General features: G+C 42.8%; 1 protein-coding gene across 1 annotated transcript in view; it reads right to left on the bottom strand.

The window, feature by feature from the left end:
* LOC311060681 (protein sidekick-2-like) overlaps positions 1 to 20,338 on the bottom strand; it is a 216,801-nt gene that overhangs the window by 15,784 nt on the left and 180,679 nt on the right. The window contains exons 41-42 of the mRNA XM_084078960.1: positions 18,395 to 18,554; positions 5,562 to 5,691 (exon numbers count right to left, since the gene is read on the bottom strand). Of these exons, the coding sequence (XP_083935086.1) occupies positions 5,562 to 5,691; positions 18,395 to 18,554 (290 nt within the window). The remainder of the gene's footprint in view (positions 1 to 5,561; positions 5,692 to 18,394; positions 18,555 to 20,338) is intronic.

The raw sequence follows: 20,338 nt of genomic DNA, 5'->3' as shown, positions 1-20,338 counted from the left end.
GGCCGTGTGCCACGAGAAAAGAGAAAGAAGAAAGAAAGAAAAACAACCGTGGAAGCTGTCAACTCGCCTTTAAGCTCCATAGTATAACAGAGGGAGTCTATACTGTACCTTCAGCCACGAAGCAGTGCAATATACTGGTGGCGAGGTTGCCCTCGTCAAGTCAGTGTTAGCTTCACTCCATAACCACTTGGACCCCAGTGTCAATATTATGGGGGAGCATTAGCAAAAATAACAGTCGCAGATCTACAAGCTCACAATGTGTCGCAAGGCAACACATTGTGAGCTTGTAGATCTGCGACTGTTATTTTTGCTAATGTTTGGCAAAGAGATTTGGTGTAGATGCGCAAAAGGTGGTCAAAGTACAGTTGTAACTCAGGTCTAGTTCTCTACGACCGCAGGGGTTTGAGTGGGTAACGGTACGGCCGATAAGGGACAAGCCCAGATAATTACAACTAGTTCATATCGAGACAACATTTAGCAGTTGCTATCCTACTATAAATGCGCAAAAATCTCTGTTCGTCTGTCTGTCCATCGGTGTGTGTGTGAGTGCAGACTTGAAGCCTGATTGAATCATGAAGCCTGATTTGACCTTTTAGACGAATAAATAATGTCTAGTGTTCATGTCTAGAGAAAAGCAACTCAACCGCACCGCTGTCTGTCTGTCTGTCTGTCTGTCTGTCTGTCTGTCTGTCGCGTGAACATAACAGCTTCAGGAAGTGAACGGGTTCGTTCACGTTCACTCCAAAGAACTAGTTATTTTGAACAAATCGATCATGAACGAAAAACTACTGGCTTTGTTGTCCTGCAGGTATATAGGCCCTCCCTCCCTCCAGTGTCTTATTTAAGATAGACAGACACAGGCACAATATCACACCGGTAGCCCTGGACCCAATCCGTTCAATAAAACATCAAAGGGCATTCCTGGACTCCTTTCCGAGGCACCGCGCTGGGTGTTGACGCAGTGGCCTGTCAAGGGGGGGACAGCGGTACATCCCCCCCTCGAGACGGGGGGACAGAAACAGGCAGGGCTCTTTGTCTGGAAGCCCGCATGAAAGCCCCCCAGAGTCAGAGACTCTGTGGCGGTGGTGGTGGCAGAGCTTGTCATCTCGGGGCCCGAGGGCCCACAACGGTTCCCTATTTGACAGCAGCACAAGTGCTAGCGCTTGATACATGGTCTGTGCGATGACACGGCAAAATGGCTCGTTTTGAGGGAGACGTGGGTTTTTCTACATCAAGGGAAAAGATCCTGAAACAGATGACGTCCCATGTCAAGATTTTCATTTGATGTTGTGAAGGGGGGGCTTAGAGCAAGGGTTCTCAGCCTGTGGGTCGGGACCTCCAGGGTGGGGGGGACCCCATATGATTTTTGGGGGTCCCCAGATGACAGTAAAGTGACAATTTAAGGACTTTTAGGACCTTTTCAAACGTAAACAAAACCCGAAAATAAAATAAACCATTACTTCATCAAGAGTAATCGACAAACTATACATAAAAACTGGTAAAACATTGGCCAAATTGTCAAATAATATAAGGAAGAGGATTGTGAGAATAGCCGATCTACAAGCTCACAACGCCTCGCAGCGCGAGGCGTTGTGAGCTTGTAGATCGGCTATTCTCACAATATTTATCTGTGGAACCGAGTAAAAACAAAATGCCTCAACTCCTACAATTCCAAGTGCTTGTCAGGGTGGGGTGGGGGTCCCCCAGTTCAAATATGATTATTTGGGGGAGGGGGGGTCACGGCCTGAAAAAGGTTGAGAACCAACGGCTTAGCGTCCCAATAACGAGGCAGACGGAGAGAGAGAGATTCCTTTGGCTGCAGGAATTCACACTCAGAGACGTATTTAGCAGAGAGAGAGAGATAATTCGGGGAGCGGGCCGGAATGAAGAATTCCGAAAGATGAAAGCAAACATTGATGGAGGCCTTAAACCAGGGGGGTGGGGGGGTGGGTGAGGGGGGGGGGGGCTTCATCTCTTTCATCTGACTGGGATCAAAACCAGACAACATACAGAGTAGACCCCCTCAGACCACAGAGAACGGGGAAGGGGGGGGGGACGTAAACAGAAACAGCCAACAAACAAGTATACGCTACAACAAAAAAGACGAGGGGAAGGAAATGGCTTTGATAAAAGAAAGACACACACACACACAGACACACACGCACGCACGCACGCACGCACGCACGCACGCACGCACGCACGCACGCACGCACACACACACACACACACACACACACACACACACACACACACACACAGATTGAAATTGGAGACATAGGGGTGGTAGAGGATCGGATGATCAGAGAGAGAGAGAGAGAGAGAGAGAGAGAGAGAGAGAGAATAGAGGGATAACACTCATTGATTACTCCCAGGGCCAACAGAATGGTCTGATTCAGCAGATGCCAGCACAGCAGCCAGCCCATGGGCGCTGCCAGTAAAAAAAATGCATTCTGGGAAAACGCATGTCAAAAGGGCAAACTAATTGGAAATAGCCGATCCCATTCAGCCAGCATATCAGTCAGTCTATGGTTGCCTGCAGGGTAAATAAACGGTGTATCGCTGCTATCGGGTAGAAAACTCGTAAGTTCCATACAAAAATAAAAAATAAAATAGTGAAAATAGACGATCTACAAGCTCACAACGCCTCGCATTGTGAGCTTGTAGATCTGCTATTTTCCCTACTTTTGTGCGTCACTCTCAGTATGATGAAGCAGGGTGTTATTTTACAACAAAACATTAAAAAATAAGTTCAAATATGGAGATACAAGGTTTCTGCCCGACAGCAACAATATCTATTACACCGGCTCGGTGGAATGCTGATTTCCTTCCCCTCGTCTTGATTTTTACAATAATGTCCGCTGAACTCAATAACAAACCCGCTGTCTAATCAAAGACTCAGAGCACCTGGCTCATATCAATCTCCGTATCCTTGTCAAGGATGTTTTTGAAAACAATTTGAGAAGAGAAATAGACACTATAGCTGAATTATCCATTCATTTTTGATTAACACTTCCAACCGGTGTTATCCGAGCCGACCTGGCATAAATGAATGGACTATACTTTCATTAACCGTGAGCAATTGAAATCCTTTTAAAAATCTATCAAATCGTGTTGTTGTTGTTACTTTTGGGTCAATTTATGAATGTCTTTATTAAGCAGCCATGTAATAATGAGAGAATAAAACGACAAAACGAACCCCTTCAAGGTGATAAAGACCTCTCTGCTTCGGGGCATGGGGGCTAAATCACCCTGTCTGGGTTTATTTCTCAATAATGACGGTTCCCCATTGATTATCCTTTGCTTAAAATGACTTTCAAAGTTTTGCTGAAAGGCAACTCTGTCTCTGAACTTCTCCAGTAGTAAGGAGGAGAAAAACGTGCCGAGTGCATCCGACCAGTGGTAAAAGTATTCAAACTTTCTATTCAAATAAAAGTATCAATAATGCAATGTAGAAATACTCTGTTACAGGTAAAAGTCTGTAATTCAAAATTTACTTGAGTAAAATTTGAAAAGTATTTGTATCAAATGTGCTTAAAGTACAAAAGCACAAAGTACTCATTTTGTAGAATGTCCCATTTCACAGGTTTTCAAATGTATAAAATGATAAAAAATCTTTTGAAAATAGCCGATCTACAAGCTCACAATGCATCGCGATGCGACGCATTGAGAGCTTGTAGATCTGCTATTTTCAAATGGCCGAAATGTACATAGGGCTGAAGTGGGTAATGTATGTTTTGTAATAATAATCAAAATCTACAAGGTAACTAAAACTTAGGTAACTTCAAATAATAGTTGTGGAGAAAAAGTACAATATTTGTCTCTGAGATGTAGTGGAGTAGAAGTAAAAGTACAGGAAACTGGAACTACTCAGGTAAAGTAAAAAAATACCTCAAAATTGGACTTAAGTACAGTACTTGGGTAAATGTACTTACTTTACTTTCCACCACTGACTGTCTTACATAAGAGTGTGTGAGTGCAGTGCCCGGATCAGAGGTGGATGCACACACAGCGACATTCTCCAGGGTCAGTGCCCCCCCCCGCCTCGGCCCGGCCCAAGCAGCGCCGCTACGCCTCCCCGCGCGGGCGGACAGACGGGTGCGAGGCCATTAATCTTTCATCCCCCAGTCCCCCTGTCTAGCGTCTGGGTTATATATATCTGAGTCTGAGAGTCTGTGGGCCGTTTGTGTTTTTGGTGAATGACACACTATAGATGTGGACATAGACGAGTGGTCCGGCCAAAATGCTTCTCAACCCCCGAGTTGAATTCCTGTTGAATTCAAACCCATGATGACTGTGCAGCACCAGGGACATACATGGCACAAAACACAGGAAAAAAACCTGTGTTCCAGTGAACCTAATGTAGTTATAATTTAGTCACAAGCTCATGTTTGTTTTTTTCTCTAAATTTTATCCCACGATTTTGTAACCTCTTTTCACCCGGTGCCATCTAAGTGATGATCCTGGGCGCTACACTCCCCCACCAGCCTAGGGAGCTGCAGGGCCGAGCTCATGCCTCCTTCAATGCATGAGAGCCAACTGACCTTCTTGTCACCTGACAAGGTGAAGTTTCCCTGGTAGGACGTAGTGCGTAGAAGGAACACGTTATTCCAACCAGTTCCCTTCCCCTCCATCAGGCGCCCCCTCATGGGGGAGGCAGTATAGCGACCAGGATTACTTCATGTTTTTGTGAGGGTATTAACTACCCTAGGGAACACGGGGAGAACATGCAAACTCCACACAGAGTAGGCCCTTTCCCCCAACCCCACCAAGGGTATGGGCGCTGATGACGCGGAGGAGAGAACATGCCCCCAGCTCCCACAGCGTCCCCGGCGGGAATCGAACCCAGGAACTTCTAGCTGTGTCCGGCAACAGTGCTACCGACTGCGCCACCGTGCCCCCATGTTAATACTTTTCATTGGTCCAATATTTATAAAACCCACAGACACACTTAACCACTTTCACTTCTTGGAAATCTTTACGAAAATATTACGGGAAAAAAAAGTTGAAATATGGAGATACAAGGTTTCTGCCCTACAGCGACGATACAATAACACATTATGGGACACTTAGATCTCCTTAACCCATTAAGACCTGAGGCCGATTCTACAAAATGTCTGTTTTTAGAATGTCTTCTAAAAACTGTTTTTTGAAAAAAACTTATGTTACTATGTCAGTGGTGCTCAAACCTTTTCATGTCAAGGACCCCCAAAATGATATGTATTTGGCCAAGGACCCCCCATCTCAAAATATGTTGTTCCAGGACCGCCCAGAAGCAAAGATTTGAGTTCCAATGTTCGCTTGAAAAAAAATATATTCAAAGATTAGCACACATTTTTTACGATTTCTCAAAAATAGCAGATCTACAAGCTCATAGCGCGGCACTCGGTGCCGCGCTATGAGCTTGTAGATCTGCTATTTTTGAATAGCCCAAAGTGTAAAATAATGCTTTTTAGCTCAAATCTAAAAATGACACAGATGCCTCTCCAGGTCTTAATGGGTATAAAAAAGGACATGTTTTTTTTTGTATATGAAGATGGTTTGCGTGCGTCGTGGCGTCGTACCTGCGAGTCAGAGATCTCGGAGGGTTTCTCCGTCAGGCTGCTGCTCTCTGCGGGGATCAGGTCATTGTACTTGGTGCTGACGTCCTCGTCAGAGTAGTGGAGGCTGCCGGGGCTGGGCCGCGGGGGAGACCTGGGGATAGAACATGTAGAATCAGAATCAGAATCAGGTTTATTGTCACATCACAGGTTTACAAGGTAAAAAAGTGGGTGAAATTCGTTTTTGTACAACACTCCCATCGCAACGTTAAATTCCGTAGAAAGAAGAGTGGGGAGAGAGAAGAAGAAGAGGGGTAGGGGCAAGTGGAAGGAGATCAAACAAGAGAACAATAGAAGGCCAAAAACAAGTTATCTACATATTTACAAAGTACCTGAGATAAGAGACAAACTAAGGTGCCTGAGCATAGCAGCAATGTATGTATACTGTGCATGATATACTTATAGACGTTAAGGTGCTTAGAGAGAAAAATAGCGCAATAATAAAAAAAAAAAGTTTGTGCGTTATACATGGGGATTAAGGTGCAGAGGGAATGTATAGAGTCAGAGTAGTGGAGGCTGGGCCTGGGAGGAGACCTGGGGATGGAATGACAGAAAGAAGCTGGTGGATGGAGGGGGCAGACTGTCACAAACTGCTCGCTTGATTTATGTTAGTGGTCCTGACCTTTTCTCGATCAGGGCCCACGTGAAAATCTCGAAAGCGCTCACCGACATGACCAATGAAGTGGTCATGCTGGTGGGCTGCGATGTGCGGGCTGTGTGCATTTTCAGTTTATTTTAATTATCAATCAATCGATTGTGTTCTGGAATAAATACCAATTACATTTGCATGACTATTTTCACTAGTTTTGTGCATCACCCTTGTATAATGAAGTAGGGCATTAAGTCACAAAAGAACATAAGACAGATCAAATATGGAGATATTTCTGCCCGATTGCAACGATATCAAGTCCTTCCCACAGCTGGTCAGCGTTCAAATCTGAACCCTTTTTTTTAACGTCATCATCTCGGTCTCTCTCCTGCCTTTCCCTCTCTACTCACTGTCACTATTCAGATACAGCAAAACCGATCATCTTGGGGGGGGGGGGGGGGGGGGGGGGGGGGGGTTGAAGATCTCTGGCATGTCATCTGTAGAGCTTTGATTCTTTGCCAATTACTGTGATTTATGTCAGACGTACTCTACACCGTATGATTGTCTTTGAGCATTAAACACACATGTCTACTGTAGGTGAGTGTGTGGTGTGTGTGTGTGTGTGTGTGTGTGTGTGTGTGTGTGTGTGTGTGTGTGTGTGTGTGTGTGTGTGTGTGTGTGTGTGTGTGTGTGTGTGTGTGTGTGTGTGTCTGTGTGTGTATAAATTATGCCATTGTACACCGGTATCGCAAACCAGAAATAGCAGACCTACAAGCTCACAACGTGTCTCGCTGTGGCATGTTGTGAGCTTGTAGATCTGTTATTTCCAGCTTTAACGGTTAAGAATTTATTTTAACGACTTGATGAGGATCATGGGACACCCCATGAGTGGGTTCGCCTACAGCCAAGTCTCTCCTGAGATGAATAATTCCCTGTGATTGGGAGGCTGTTGGAACGTCAAAGAAAGCACACAGCGCTCTGTGACTCCGTTATGAAGTGAAGCCTTCATAATGGAGGGTGATGTTCGGTGGTGGACAAAGTACTCATTTACTGTCGATACAGTACAATTACTGTCCACCACCAGCAAGGTTTAGACTGGTATTGTGTCACCAGGCAGCCCACATGGAGCACGGTGTGAAGTTATATTATATATCAGTCTGGAGTGGCCCAGAGAGAGAGACCAAAAGTAAGACCCACAAATACATCTCTACTAACCCCTCCTATTGGGGAAAAAAGAGAAAATCTAAAAGCTCACAACATGACCACACCACACACACACACACACACACACACACACACACACACACACACACACACACACAACACACACACACACACACACACACACACACCTTGTGTTCCAGGGACGCCCAGAAGCAAAGATTTGAGTTACAAATGTTCGCAAGATTTTTCAAAAATAGCAGATATACAAGCTCATAGCGCGGCACTCGGTGCCGTGCTATGAGCTTGTAGATCTGCTATTTTGAATAGCCAAAGTATAAATATATAGCTCACACGCGCACGCGCACACGCAACACACACACACACACACACACACACACACACACACACACACACACACACAGTATATGGGGGGGTACATATTGTATGCTTTTGACAGGGGTTTTGTGTGTGTTGTTGTTGACGACAGAACCTGAACTGGCTCCACCCCCACCAGGGAAATCATGGACAGAGACACACAATTCAATTATGTCCACTGGGTTAAATTTAACCACATTACGGCTAATTCACTTAACCTGAGTGGTGCTGAAACGTTTACAATGGAGAACCATTAATGTGCAATATATTTGAGTTATATCATTGTCTTGGGGATCTAGTGGTACTCTCACTCATTCAGTGTGTGTGTGCGTGTGTGTGTGTGTGTGTGTGTGTGTGTGTGTGTGTGTGTGTGTGTGTGTGTGTGCAGGTGCGCGCGTGCGTGTGTGTTTGAGCTATATTTATACTTTGGCTATTCAAAAATAGCAGATCTACAAGCTCATAGCGCGGCACCGAGTGCCGCGCTATGAGCTTGTAGATCTGCTATTTTTGAAACATTGTGAACGTTTGTGCAGATCGTTGAATATTTATATTTTAAAAGTGAACATTTGTAACTCAAATCTTTGCTTCTGGGGGGTCCCTGGAACAACAGATTTTACAAATGTCCAATGTCCAATGCGAATATGTTGTCAACTAGTATCTGTTGCTCAGTCAGATATATACTTGGGTATATATACTATTATACTTGGGTCAAAGTATACTGAAGTAGATGCTTTAATATAGAGTGAAAGTCAAAGGTATTCAAAAATACAACTCAAGTGAAGCACAGACACTCAAAAGGAATTTACTGAAGTGCAGTACTCAATTAAATGTACTGTGTTACTGTCCTCTGTTCAGTATTAAATCACATAGAGCTGGCCTATATCTCTGCTTCTTGTTTGACATCTGTTAGAGAGTCTGGCTGTTATTAATATTATAGGCTTTGTCAAATAATTCCCGCCGTCTGCTGACTCAGCTCAGCCAGTTTAATAGAAAGCTATTATATGATGAATCGACTTTTAAACACTTTCCATTTAAAACACTATCTTTCAAAAGCATTGACTACACAGTATATTGATGGAACAAACCTTTTTTTTTTCTTTTTCTTTTTTTCTTTTAGGTTAAAGCTTCACATAATGTACTTTGTGAAGCTGTTAAACTTGATTTTTTTTCTCCCATCATATTATTCTGTACATTCTCTGTACAATATTGCTATCGGGTGGAAACCTTGTATGTCCAAAACTGTTACTTTTCAGTAAATGGAAAAAAAGAAGAAGCTTGTTCCGGTGGATCCAATGTAGTCGTCATTTAGTCACAAGCTCTTGTTAATACTAGTCATTGGTTTAAAAATCCTATATTAACCCATTCAAACCGGGAACGCACCTTGTGTAACCACTTTAACCATTATTTTGAACTTTGGCTATTCAAAAATAGCAGATATACAAGCTCATAGCGCGGCACCGAGTGCCGCACTATGAGCTTGTATATCTGCTATTTTTGAAAAATCGTGAAAATATGTGCAAATCTTTTAATATATACATTTTTTAAAGCAATTTTTTTACTCAAATCTTTGCTTCTGGGGGTCCCTGGAACAACATATTTTGAGATGGGGGTCCGTGAACAAATACATATAATTTTGGAGGCCCTTGACAGAAGCAAAGATTTGAGTTACAAATGTTCGATTTTCGATTAGCACAAATTTAAATCCCACCCCCCAAAAAATAGCAGATCTACAAGCTTTACAAGTTTACAGGAAGACTTTACAAAAAAGTGAAGAGAAGTGTGACAGTGAAGAGGTCAGCTGTCATGTCTGTACATGTGTGAGCGAGTCACAAATAAAACCTCTTTAAAAAATCTCTTGAATTTCCACAACAAGCGACACCAAAGTATTTGCATTGTGCTAACACCGTCCATCCATATTAAGCATAGAAAGGTGCTACATGTACATATATGCAGATGTATGCGTCTTTGAAATGAATAACAAAAGGGAAGGCCCCCCCCCACCCTGGTATTCCTATACATTCCCATGCAGCTCATTAAACCTGACCCCCCCCCCCCCCCAGCATGCAGTCACTCCCAATCACAGCCTTGAACTCGTATCTGTGCTCACTCCCAAAAACCTGCGCTGTACGCACTCTTGCATGACCTATAGCGCTATAGCTCACATTCCTTAGCAGTGCTTGCAGACCTGCTGCACATAGAAACAGAACTGCTACCTTTAAAGTCACTTTAAATCTGAGTTTTATTTTTATACTAGTAAAATAGTTTTGAGAATATTTGCTATTTGTCCCAAAGTGACTGCAAAAGATTGCTGGTATTTGTCCCTGTATATATATATATATGTATGTATATAACGACGCAATGTGACATAGCTCTGTTTGCACAAAGCTGTACCCCCTCCAACTGTATATACTTTCCCCATTTTCAACAGTTCTTATTATATTTTGACACTTGCTTTGGCAATGTAAACGTATATATTTTCTCATGCCAATAAAGCTCCTTTGAATTGAATTGAATTGCTTGTAGCCAGACACCTGCCCCCCCCCCCCCCCCCCCACCATGTAAAAAAAAGATCAGTGGTTCTCAAAAAATGCGGGTCCCCAGATGATTAGTTTAATGTGCAACGTTGTTTTCTCACTCAACAGCAGTGGTGGAAAAAGTACTCAAATGTTTTACTTAAGTAAAAGTACCAATACTGCAACATAAAAATACTCAGTTATAAGTAAAAGTCCAGAATTAAAAATGTACTTGAGTAAAAGTGCAAAAGTATTGGTATCAAAATGGACTTAAAGTACCAAAAGTAAAAGTACTAAAATGTTTGAAAATAGCAGATCTACAAGCTCACAACGCGTCGCGATGCGACGCGTTGTGAGCTTGTAGATCGGCTATTTTCAAATAGCCTAGGAATAAAATAGGGCTGAAGTGGTTAATGTATGTTTTATAATATCATAATTTATATCTGAGAAGTAACTAGTAACTAAAGTTTGCAAATAATCGTAGTGGAGTAAAAGTAAATTTTTTTTCCTCTGAAATGTAGTGGAGTAGAAGTAAAAGTATTGGAAATTGGAAATACTGAAGTAAAGTACAAATACCTCAAAAATGTACTTAAGTACAGTACTTAAGTAGATGTACTTAGTTACTTTCCACCACTGCTCAACAGTAAACAAAAAGAAATATCATTTTGGGGGGGTCGCGGCCTGAAAAAGTTGAGAAACGCTGCTGTAGCTTGATGTGAGAAGATGCTATTGTTGTGAGTTGAAGCCCCTCTGGGGAGATTATGATAAACTGGCTGTTTAAAAATACAGAGGAGCCTCCATTAACTCCTCTCTCTCTCTCTCTCTCTCTCTCTCTCTCTCTCTCTCTCTCTCTCTCTCTCTCTCTCTCTCTCTCTCTCTCTCTCTCTCTCTCTCTCTCTCTCTCTCTCTCTCTCTCTCTCTCTCTCTCTCTCTCTCTCTCCTCTCTCTCTCTCTCTCTCTCTCTCTCTCTCTCTCTCTCTCTCACTCACATTGGCCGTTGAGCGAGATGTGAATTATTTATCAGTACTTTCTCAAGGATGTGGTGGACTGGAGGCGCCACATCCCAGAGAGTTGTCATTGGGGAATCCATTACAAGATACGGTGGGGGGGGGGGGGTGGCTTCTCCCCCAGCCGTTTTTACCGGGTCTAAATCACTACACACTAACAACACTGTAGAGCTCAAGACCCTGATGCTACATACATACGAGAGTGTGGAGGGCATGGAGTTGGTGTTGGCTAGACCGCACTCTCACAACGCATACTGTAGTTATAGCAGTGACTGAGACAACAGGCTGAAAAACTTAAAGGTTCTATGACATTAATTTTCACTTTTTTAATTTTTTATGTTTTTTTGGGGGGTTTTATGACCTCAATTACACCCCAAAAATCTGAACTTTGAACATTCAGTGGATTTTCTGTGGTCTGGGGTTTTCTGAATAATTAGGCTGAAAAGTAATCTGAGCTTGGCCCTTCGGCAGTGAGGTCACAGCCGATTAATCCCGCCCACTCTCCTCCTCGCCCCTCCCTCCCCTATCCTTTCCTTTGGGGGGGGGGAGCAGAGGCGATGATTGACAGGCAAAATCCCTCACCAGCGACACCCGCAGGCAAAGATTTATTTTTTCATTGCAGTTGAAAAGGCTTTATAAATATGAGAGAAAAACACCTGCCATGGATCAATGGAGTGGATTTTTTTGTTAGAACTTTCTATACACGTTTGAAGGACCATGACAAAGACTTTTAATGTGTGGTAAAACTGAACGTCATGAAACCTTTAAGGCAATGTCTTAGTGAACGCGGGCAACTGGCACGGCCCTCATTAAAGCCATGTTTTTGCACAACGTGGCCCTCAACCCTGACATGATGAGTTTGACAGCCCTGCTGTAGGTACTCATTTACATGTCTTTTACCGTAGCGTTCGAGAGCTCCGCACACTCATCTCTCTCTCTCTCTGCGAGACTTTAAAACCAGTCTTTAACCCTTTAAGACCGGGAACGCATCTGTGTCATTTTAAGATTTCTTTGGCTATATAAAAATAGCAGATATACAAGCTCATAGCGCGGCACCGAGTGCCGCGCTATGAGCTTGTATATCTGCTATTTTTTTTGGAAAAATCACGAAAATGTGTGAAAATCTTTAGTTTGAATATATATATACTTTTTTAAAGCGAAAGTTTTTAACTCAAATCTTTGCTTCTGGGGATTTTACAAATGTCTTCTAAATCCTAAAGTACTTTTTTCCTAAAGTTTTTTATTTTATTTATTTTTTGTACTTATGTTGCTATATTATCAATGGTTTTCAAACTTTTTTCATGTCAAGGACCCCCAAAATAATATGTATTTGACCACGAACCCCCTCCCATCTAAAAATATTTTGTTCCAGGGATCCCCCAGAAGCAAAGACTTGAGTTAAAAAATACATTTTCAGGATTTTTCCCAAAAAATAGCAGATCTACAAGCTCATAGCGCGGCACTCGGTGCCGCGCTATGAGCTTGTATATCTGCTATTTTTGAATAGCCAAATAAATCTTAAAATGACACACATGCGTTTCCCTTCCCGGCCTTAAACGGTTAAAAAAACATAATCTGCACTCCATTTCCATCGCGGACTCTCTCTGTCTCTCTCTCTCTGTCCACAAAGGGCATAAAGCAAGGCTAGAAAACAGCGTGGAAAGCCTGCTAAGCAACAGCTACAAAGCAACACGGGGGCCCAAAGCTGCCGTAATCCCCCCTCGATCAGCCCTCAATGTAACTGCCATAAAACATTCATCAGGGAAGCTAGAGATCTTGGATCTGTTCTGTGTAATGCTGGTGTTAAAGTTCAACGCAACAGAGAAGCCCCCGGATTGCCACAGAGTCTTACGTAATCTGTTGGAACATAATCATTATACGTTCGAAAGGGTTTAAGACGAGACAAGACGAGTCATAAAAATACTTTGTTAAAAGCTTTACCTAACCAAAATTACTCGTTTAATGCTTTCTAAACAGTTTTTTTTACATGCTACACATGTCAACATTCAAGGTTTACGTAGGAGTACACAAGATTTAAAAGTTGTACTTTTACTGATTACCAGACGACCTCTCTAGCCACTATAAGCCTCAGCTGCCACCCGGAACATGTATGTGTATGTACATGTATGTGTGTATATATGTTTGTGTGTGTGTGTGTGTGTGTGTGTGTGTGTGTGTGTGTGTGTGTGCACTCTTGATATGTAAAGTGTCAGGTGTGTAGTGTGTGTGGGGTGCGATGTGTGATTGTGTGTACTTAGATGTGCGTGTGTGCGTGCGCAGTGGTGGAAAAAGTAGTATTTTTTTTTACAGTATCAATACTGCAATGTAGAAATACTCTGTTACAAGTAAAAGTCCGGAATTCAAAGATTGACTTGAGTAAATGTACGAATAAACTATTGGTATCAAAATGTACTTATAGTACCAAAAGTAGAAAGTAGTCATTGTGCAGAATGTCGCATTTCACAAGTTTTCAAATGTATAAAAATCTTTTGAAAATAGCAGATCTACCAGCTCACAATGCGACGCATTGTGAGCTTGTAGATCGGCTATTTTCAAGTGGCCGAAAAGTGGCTAATGTATGTTTTGGAATAATAATCCAAATCTATAAAGTAACAAGTAACTAAAGTTTTAAAAATAATTGTAGTGGAGTAAAAGTAAAATATTTGCCTCTGAGGTGTAACGGAATAGAAGTAAAAGTACTGAACATTGGAAATTCACCAGTAGAGTAAAAAAATACCTCAAAATTGGACTTAAGTACAGTACTTGAGTAAATGTACTTAGTTACTGTACACCACTGCGCACACACGCGCGTTTGTGCATGCGTGTAGTTGTAGTGGGATTAAGGTCCTCTGCATGTGGTGGTGATTTGGCCAGCACCATATCTGGTGAAACCAGACATGTTCCACAGACAGTATAGCCTGGCTGCTTGTATATAGACATGTTTGCACTCAGCAGCACCCAGAGGATTATGGGTAATGACATTACGCCATTTGACGGATGTTTATTTTTAAGATAGTAAAAAAATATATAGCTTTGAAATTCCTTTTTTTTACGTTTGAATTTGTTTGATTTGTCTGAACCTGTACTGGAAGACCAGATGGCTGCTGGGTGTTCAGGTTAAGCCGTGAATAAGTGGAAATCCCCACACGGTCAAATTGCTCAGTGTTAAAGGAGTAGTTCACCCAAAAAAAATGACTTATTTTCTATCATTTACACACCCCACGAGGCCTTGAATTCATGGAATTATTTTCTGTTTTTGTCGCATTACTAAGCCAATAATTTGATAACAACGATTTTCAAATTATCCGATTATTATTATCCTCACCCTGCTGGCACATGTCAGCAGGGTGTGTTGGGGGCGGGAGGAGTAGGACGAAGGGCGAAGGCTCTCTACGTCCTCTCGGTGGGGGCTCCTCACTGGCAGATGAGTCAGTAGGATAACAACAGCAGTGACAACACAGACATGTGTGTGGGGAGGGAATAATTGGCATAATGACTTAATTGGGGAGAAAAGGAAAAGGAAAAGAAAAATAAACTAGGATACCGGTATAAACCATGAGCCTATAATTTTAATAAGGGTTCCCAAACATCAGAAAGCACCTGCCAGCGCTATCAGAGAACACAGCTGGTTCTAAATTAGAAGCAAATTAACCAACACTGACGACTCCGTTATATTCCTTGATCCTGTTCTGATGCAGTAATGCAGGGGGATTTGAACCCAGGAGAGAGAGAGAGAGTGAGAGAGAGAGAGAGAGCATAGATACAACATTCATCTGTAATCGTAGGGCTCAGGTGTCCGGATCCCTACATCTGAGCGGAGGGCTGGCACTTCAAAGAGCGCTGAATATGAAAGTACATCTGTGCATTCTTTTACTACCTCCTGCCTGCCTGCACCACACACACACACACACACACACACACACACACACACACACACACACACACACACACACACACACACACACACACACACACACACAATAACATTATGCAGCCTGGAAGCTCCCCAACCCCCCCCCCCCCCCCCTTAATCCTATCTCCAAGGTCACACACACACACACACACACACACACACACACACACACACACACAAGTCAAAACACATACACGTGCACAAAAAAAATATTTCCCTCACCTGCGCTGCCATATACAGGTGCACGCACAGGCGTGCACCTGTATATGGCAGCACAGGTGAGAGAAATATGATTTTGTGTTAGCACATGCATGTACGTGAATGCATGTGCACGCGCACTCACACACGCACGCACGAACGCACACGTGCACACAAACACACAGTCAGTGGTGTAAAGTAAATAAGTACATTTATTCAAGTACTGTACTTAAGTACAATTTTGAGGTACTTTTACTTTAATGGAGCATTTCCAATTGTCTATACTTTTACTTCTACTCCACTACATCTCGCAGACAAATATTGTACTTTAACTCCCCTACAATTATTTGAACACTTTAGTTACTAGTTACTTTGCAGATATGAATTATTACATTACAAAACATACATTAACCACTTTAGCCCCATTTTATACCCAGGCTATTTGAAAATAGCCGATCTACAAGCTCACAACGCGTCACATCGCGACGCGTTGTGAGCTTGTAGATCTGCTATTTTCAAATATTTTAGTACTTTTACTTTTGGTACTGTAAGTACATTTTGATACCAATACTTTTGTACTTTTACTCAAGTAAAATTTGAATTCCGGACTTTTACTTGTAACAGAGTACTTCTACATTGCAGTATTGATACTTTTACTTAAGTAAAACATTTGAGTACTTTTTCCACCACTGCACACAGGCTAATTCCTGTGTGCCAAACATCAGAGGCCACCTGCCTTCGTCCAAATGTTATCAGCTAATCTGTGGATATACGATGCATGTGCATTATTACGCTGTAATGCTACGCTGATGATAGCTCTCTGGTCCAGAGCGTTAGCGAGTTTCTTTCTATAACGCTCTGCCAGGCGCTGTGATATTCTCATAGACCGAAAATTACACTGAATTACTGTGCGAGGTCTCTGTCTTCAGTAAAAATAAAGAAAACCATTTTGCTACTCGCCAAATTAAAGGAAGTTTTATAATGTTGAAAAACTATTCTCCTTGATGGGAAACGTCTCAGAACCCTGTCTGATTTATACTTAGCTGTGTGCCAAAAATAGCCGATCTACAAGCTCACAATGCGTCTGATACGCATTGTGAGCTTGTAGAGCTATGTTCGGAGCGTGACACCCGCACACAACCCGGCATAAAATTACTTGTCTTAGTTCTACTGGATCTCTTCTCCACTAGTCCCTCAGTAACATATTAGGGAGGGAGGGTCAATATATTTAGTCATAGTCATAGTTTTCATTCATTTTTAATTGGTTTTCGTCAGTGAAAAAAGGTAGTCGACGAACATTTTTCGCCATCATTTTACAGTAGTCGATGAAATTAACGCCGGCCTCAGTCCTTAACAGCGTTTTGAGAAGCCCTGATCTAATGGAAAGCACAGGATTGCAAAATGTGATTTACTGAGTGACTCCTCTTTCCCTGAGGAGTACTCTGGGATGCTGCCAGTCATCAGTGCTGCCAGGTCCGCTTATTATAAGCGACTTTGGGCTCCAATGTCACCCGTAAATATTGGTAGTTATGGGAAGCGGGTTTTTTTGGGCTTGTTTCTAAAGTGTATAGTTGCTTATTTGGGCTTCTTTCCTAAATGTTGTTTAAATCAGTGGTTCTCAAATGTTTTCATGTCAAGGACCCCCCAAATTAATGATGTACTTGGCCACAGATGTGAAAATATGTTGTGCCAGGTACAAGATTTGTGTATTTAAAATGTTTCAAAAATATCAATCTTTCAAGATTTCCTTTGAAAAAAAGCTGATTGTGACACATTGTAGATCGAGCTTGTAGATCGTCTGTTTTCAAATAGCTTATGCATATAGGTTCAAAGCGTTCATGTGGCCTATAGTTGCTTCTTTTGGGCTTGTTTTCATAGACCAGGTAGCTCATTTCTCTCTCAAAATCTGGCAACACTGCAGTGTTGATTTCGTCGACTAAAACTATGACGAAAAATGTTCATCGACTACCTTTTTTCACTGACGAAAACTACATAAAAACTAAGCTATGGTGACTAAAACTATGACTAAATATATTGACAATTTCGTCAACAAATAAAAACTAGACTAAAATGTTAGGGAGTGACTCAAGAAGTAGAACTAAAAGACAAGTCATTTTATGTTTGGTTGCCCTCGGGTGTTGCGCTCTGAAAATAGCAGATCTACAAGCTCCCAAGGCGTCACAGCGCGACGCCTTGTGAGCTTGTAGATCTGCTATTTTCAGCATGCAACCAAGTGTAAAATCAGCCATTACGACGCCATCAAGGCACCGCCAAAATACATTTTAGTCGACTAAATCAACTGTAGATTTAGTCGACTAAAATCTTATGATATTTAGTCGACTAAAACTAGACAAAAACTAAAACATCTCAGATGACTAAATCTAAATGGAATTTTATTCAAAAGACTATGACTAAAACTAAATCAAAATTTGCTGTCAAAATCAACACTGCAACACTGTGAGTCATACAATACAGTGTCCAGGTGCTTGTCAGCGTGACTGACATTGGACGGGTCATGACCTCCTCCTACAGCCTATTTAGCCACTCACTGGAATACAGACAACTCGCCTCGGGAGGAGAAACGCTCGCTCATAAATGATCCGCTTTTACAGTGGAAAACGGCCAGGTTTAATGAGGCCGTCCCGAGTTGTCACGAGGAACGTAAACTTTCCACACAGAGCACAGAGGACTTTTTAGGTCTTTTTTTTCTCTCCATCGGCTAAGCTCAATTACCTTTCCAGATTGTTGTTTGATTAGCCTTTCAAACATCACTTATCCTCTGTAAACATATCAAACCTTTTAGGGAGTTTGTTTGATGTGTGTGTGCGTGTGCGTGTGCGTGTGTGTGTGTGTGTGTGTGTGTGTGTGTGTGTGTGTGTGTGTGTAGATATGTCTATGAGTGCACTAATAATAATAATAGTGCTACATTTTGTTAAACCTGTGTGTGTGTGTGTGTGTGTGTGTGTGTGTGTGTGTGTGTGTGTGTGTGTGTGTGTGTGTGTGTGTGTGTGTGTGTGTGTGCACGGCGGACCACCAACCTGGTGTAGACGCCGTTCTTGCGGCAGAAGGAGTTCTTGACGGACAGCCGTCGGTTGTTGAGCTCCAGCGCGGGGAAGCGCCCCTCGTCCAGGCTGACCATGTCGCCGTGCGTCAGCGCGTTGCAGTTACTGTTGTTACCTGTAGACACGTACAGAGACACTGTGTGAACACAACACAGGCCACACCACCACACACAACCAACCGTTAATCACTGACTGAGGGAGGGAGGGGGTGAGTGAGTGAGTGAGTGAGTTCATGAACAAAGAGTGAGTGAGTGAGTGAGTGAGTTACTAGGTGAGTGAGTTACTGAATGAGTTACTGAGGGAGTGAGTGAGTGAGTGCATGAATGAAGAAGTGAGTGAGTGAGTGAGTGTGCGCGTGCGTGCGTGCGTGCGTGCGTGCATGCGTGTGTGCGTGCATGCGTGTGAGTGAGTGTGCGTGCGTGTGCGTGCGTGCATGTGTGAGAGAGTGAATGGATGCGGAAACATTTATGGATGAACATTTGCGTAGATGAGCAGATGAAACAAATGCACGGATGCACGCATCACAATGGAAGCATAAACACCTCAATTACACAAAACCAGCGATTCACTGAATGAATAGGTCTTTATCGCAGCTACTATGTATGTACAATCCCCTCATTACCGGCACTGTATCCTGGTCATTAAAGCATATACATGCTGTATCTGTGTGTGCGCAAACTCCCACAATGTCCCACACAAAGGGTCCGTTATCTCAACCCATGGACCGAGAGAGAGAGAGAGAGAGAGAGAGAGAGAGAGAGAGAGAGAGATATTGCAAGTGAAAGCCTGTAGCACTTGACCTAGCCTTGACAACCACGCAGTCGTATGCAAAGGTTAAAATGTCTTTAGATAGCATGTTATTTAGACAGATGCGAGGTTCATTTGTTGACCTGGCATCCTATAGTGCAGGGGTCTTCAACAGGGGGTCCGGGACCCCTAGGGGGTCCTCAGAGTTACTACAGGGGGTCCGCCAAATGTTTGTGTGATAGGATTTTTTTTTACCTTAACCACTTGAACCCTAGCATCCCTTTTCTAAGGATAACAACGCCTCGCGCTGCGAGGCGTTGTGAGCTTGTAGATCGGCTATTTTTTTGGCAAAGAGGTGTTTGGTGTAGAGGGAAAAAAAGAGCAGGCCAAGTAAACAAAGAAAGTTAAATCTGAAACACAATTTTATACAATATAGAGTAGGGGGTCCCTGCTTCATCTCTCTCTCAGCTAGGGGGTCCTTGGCCTGAAAACGTTGAAGACCCCTGCTATAGTGTGTGTATAGTTTCAATGTACAGATTATTTATTTTTCATATTATAATGTTTAGACTCATGCTAGGCTCTTGGTTAATCCACGACCCTTAGATTACAGAGGCACTACACTGTCTCTGTGTATGTGTTTACCTTGCTTACTGTACATCGCTCTGGATTAAGAGGATCTGCTAAACGCCTAAATGGTAAAGCCTCATTTCTGCTTTGTTGCGTGCCGGTGTTGCTTGCCGGAAAATAGTCAATCTATAAGCTCACAGCGCAATGCGTTGAGAGGAGGCCCCCCACCCCTACCCACTCCATATAGAGCTGGATTAGAACTCTGCTGGCTTTTACTGCTCTAGAGGGACTATTTGAGGTCAAGTGGTGGTTATGCAAACAGAGAGAGAGAGAGAGAGAGAGAGAGAGAGAGAGAGAGAGAGAGAAGCTGGAGAAAAGCGCACACACATACACACAAATACAATGAATGACAGGGAACAGCAACTCTGACAGGGAAGAAAAGCAGGGAAAGCTAGAGAGAGAGAGTGAAAGTGGGAGAAGAGAGAGAGAGAGAGTGAGAGAGAGAAACAAACTTAGAGAGACAGAGAGAGAGAGAGAGAGTGTGAAAGAATGAAAGAGAAAGTGAAAGAGAGAGTGAAAGATGGTGAAAAGCATGCACAGAGAGAT

This window comes from Gymnoscopelus microlampas, assembly GCF_963454915.1.
Source record: "Gymnoscopelus microlampas genome assembly, chromosome: 14".
NCBI classification, from domain to species: Eukaryota; Metazoa; Chordata; class Actinopteri; order Myctophiformes; family Myctophidae; genus Gymnoscopelus; species Gymnoscopelus microlampas.
Note: the sequence above shows the minus strand (reverse complement) of the source record. Positions and strands in the feature narration are given on the sequence as shown.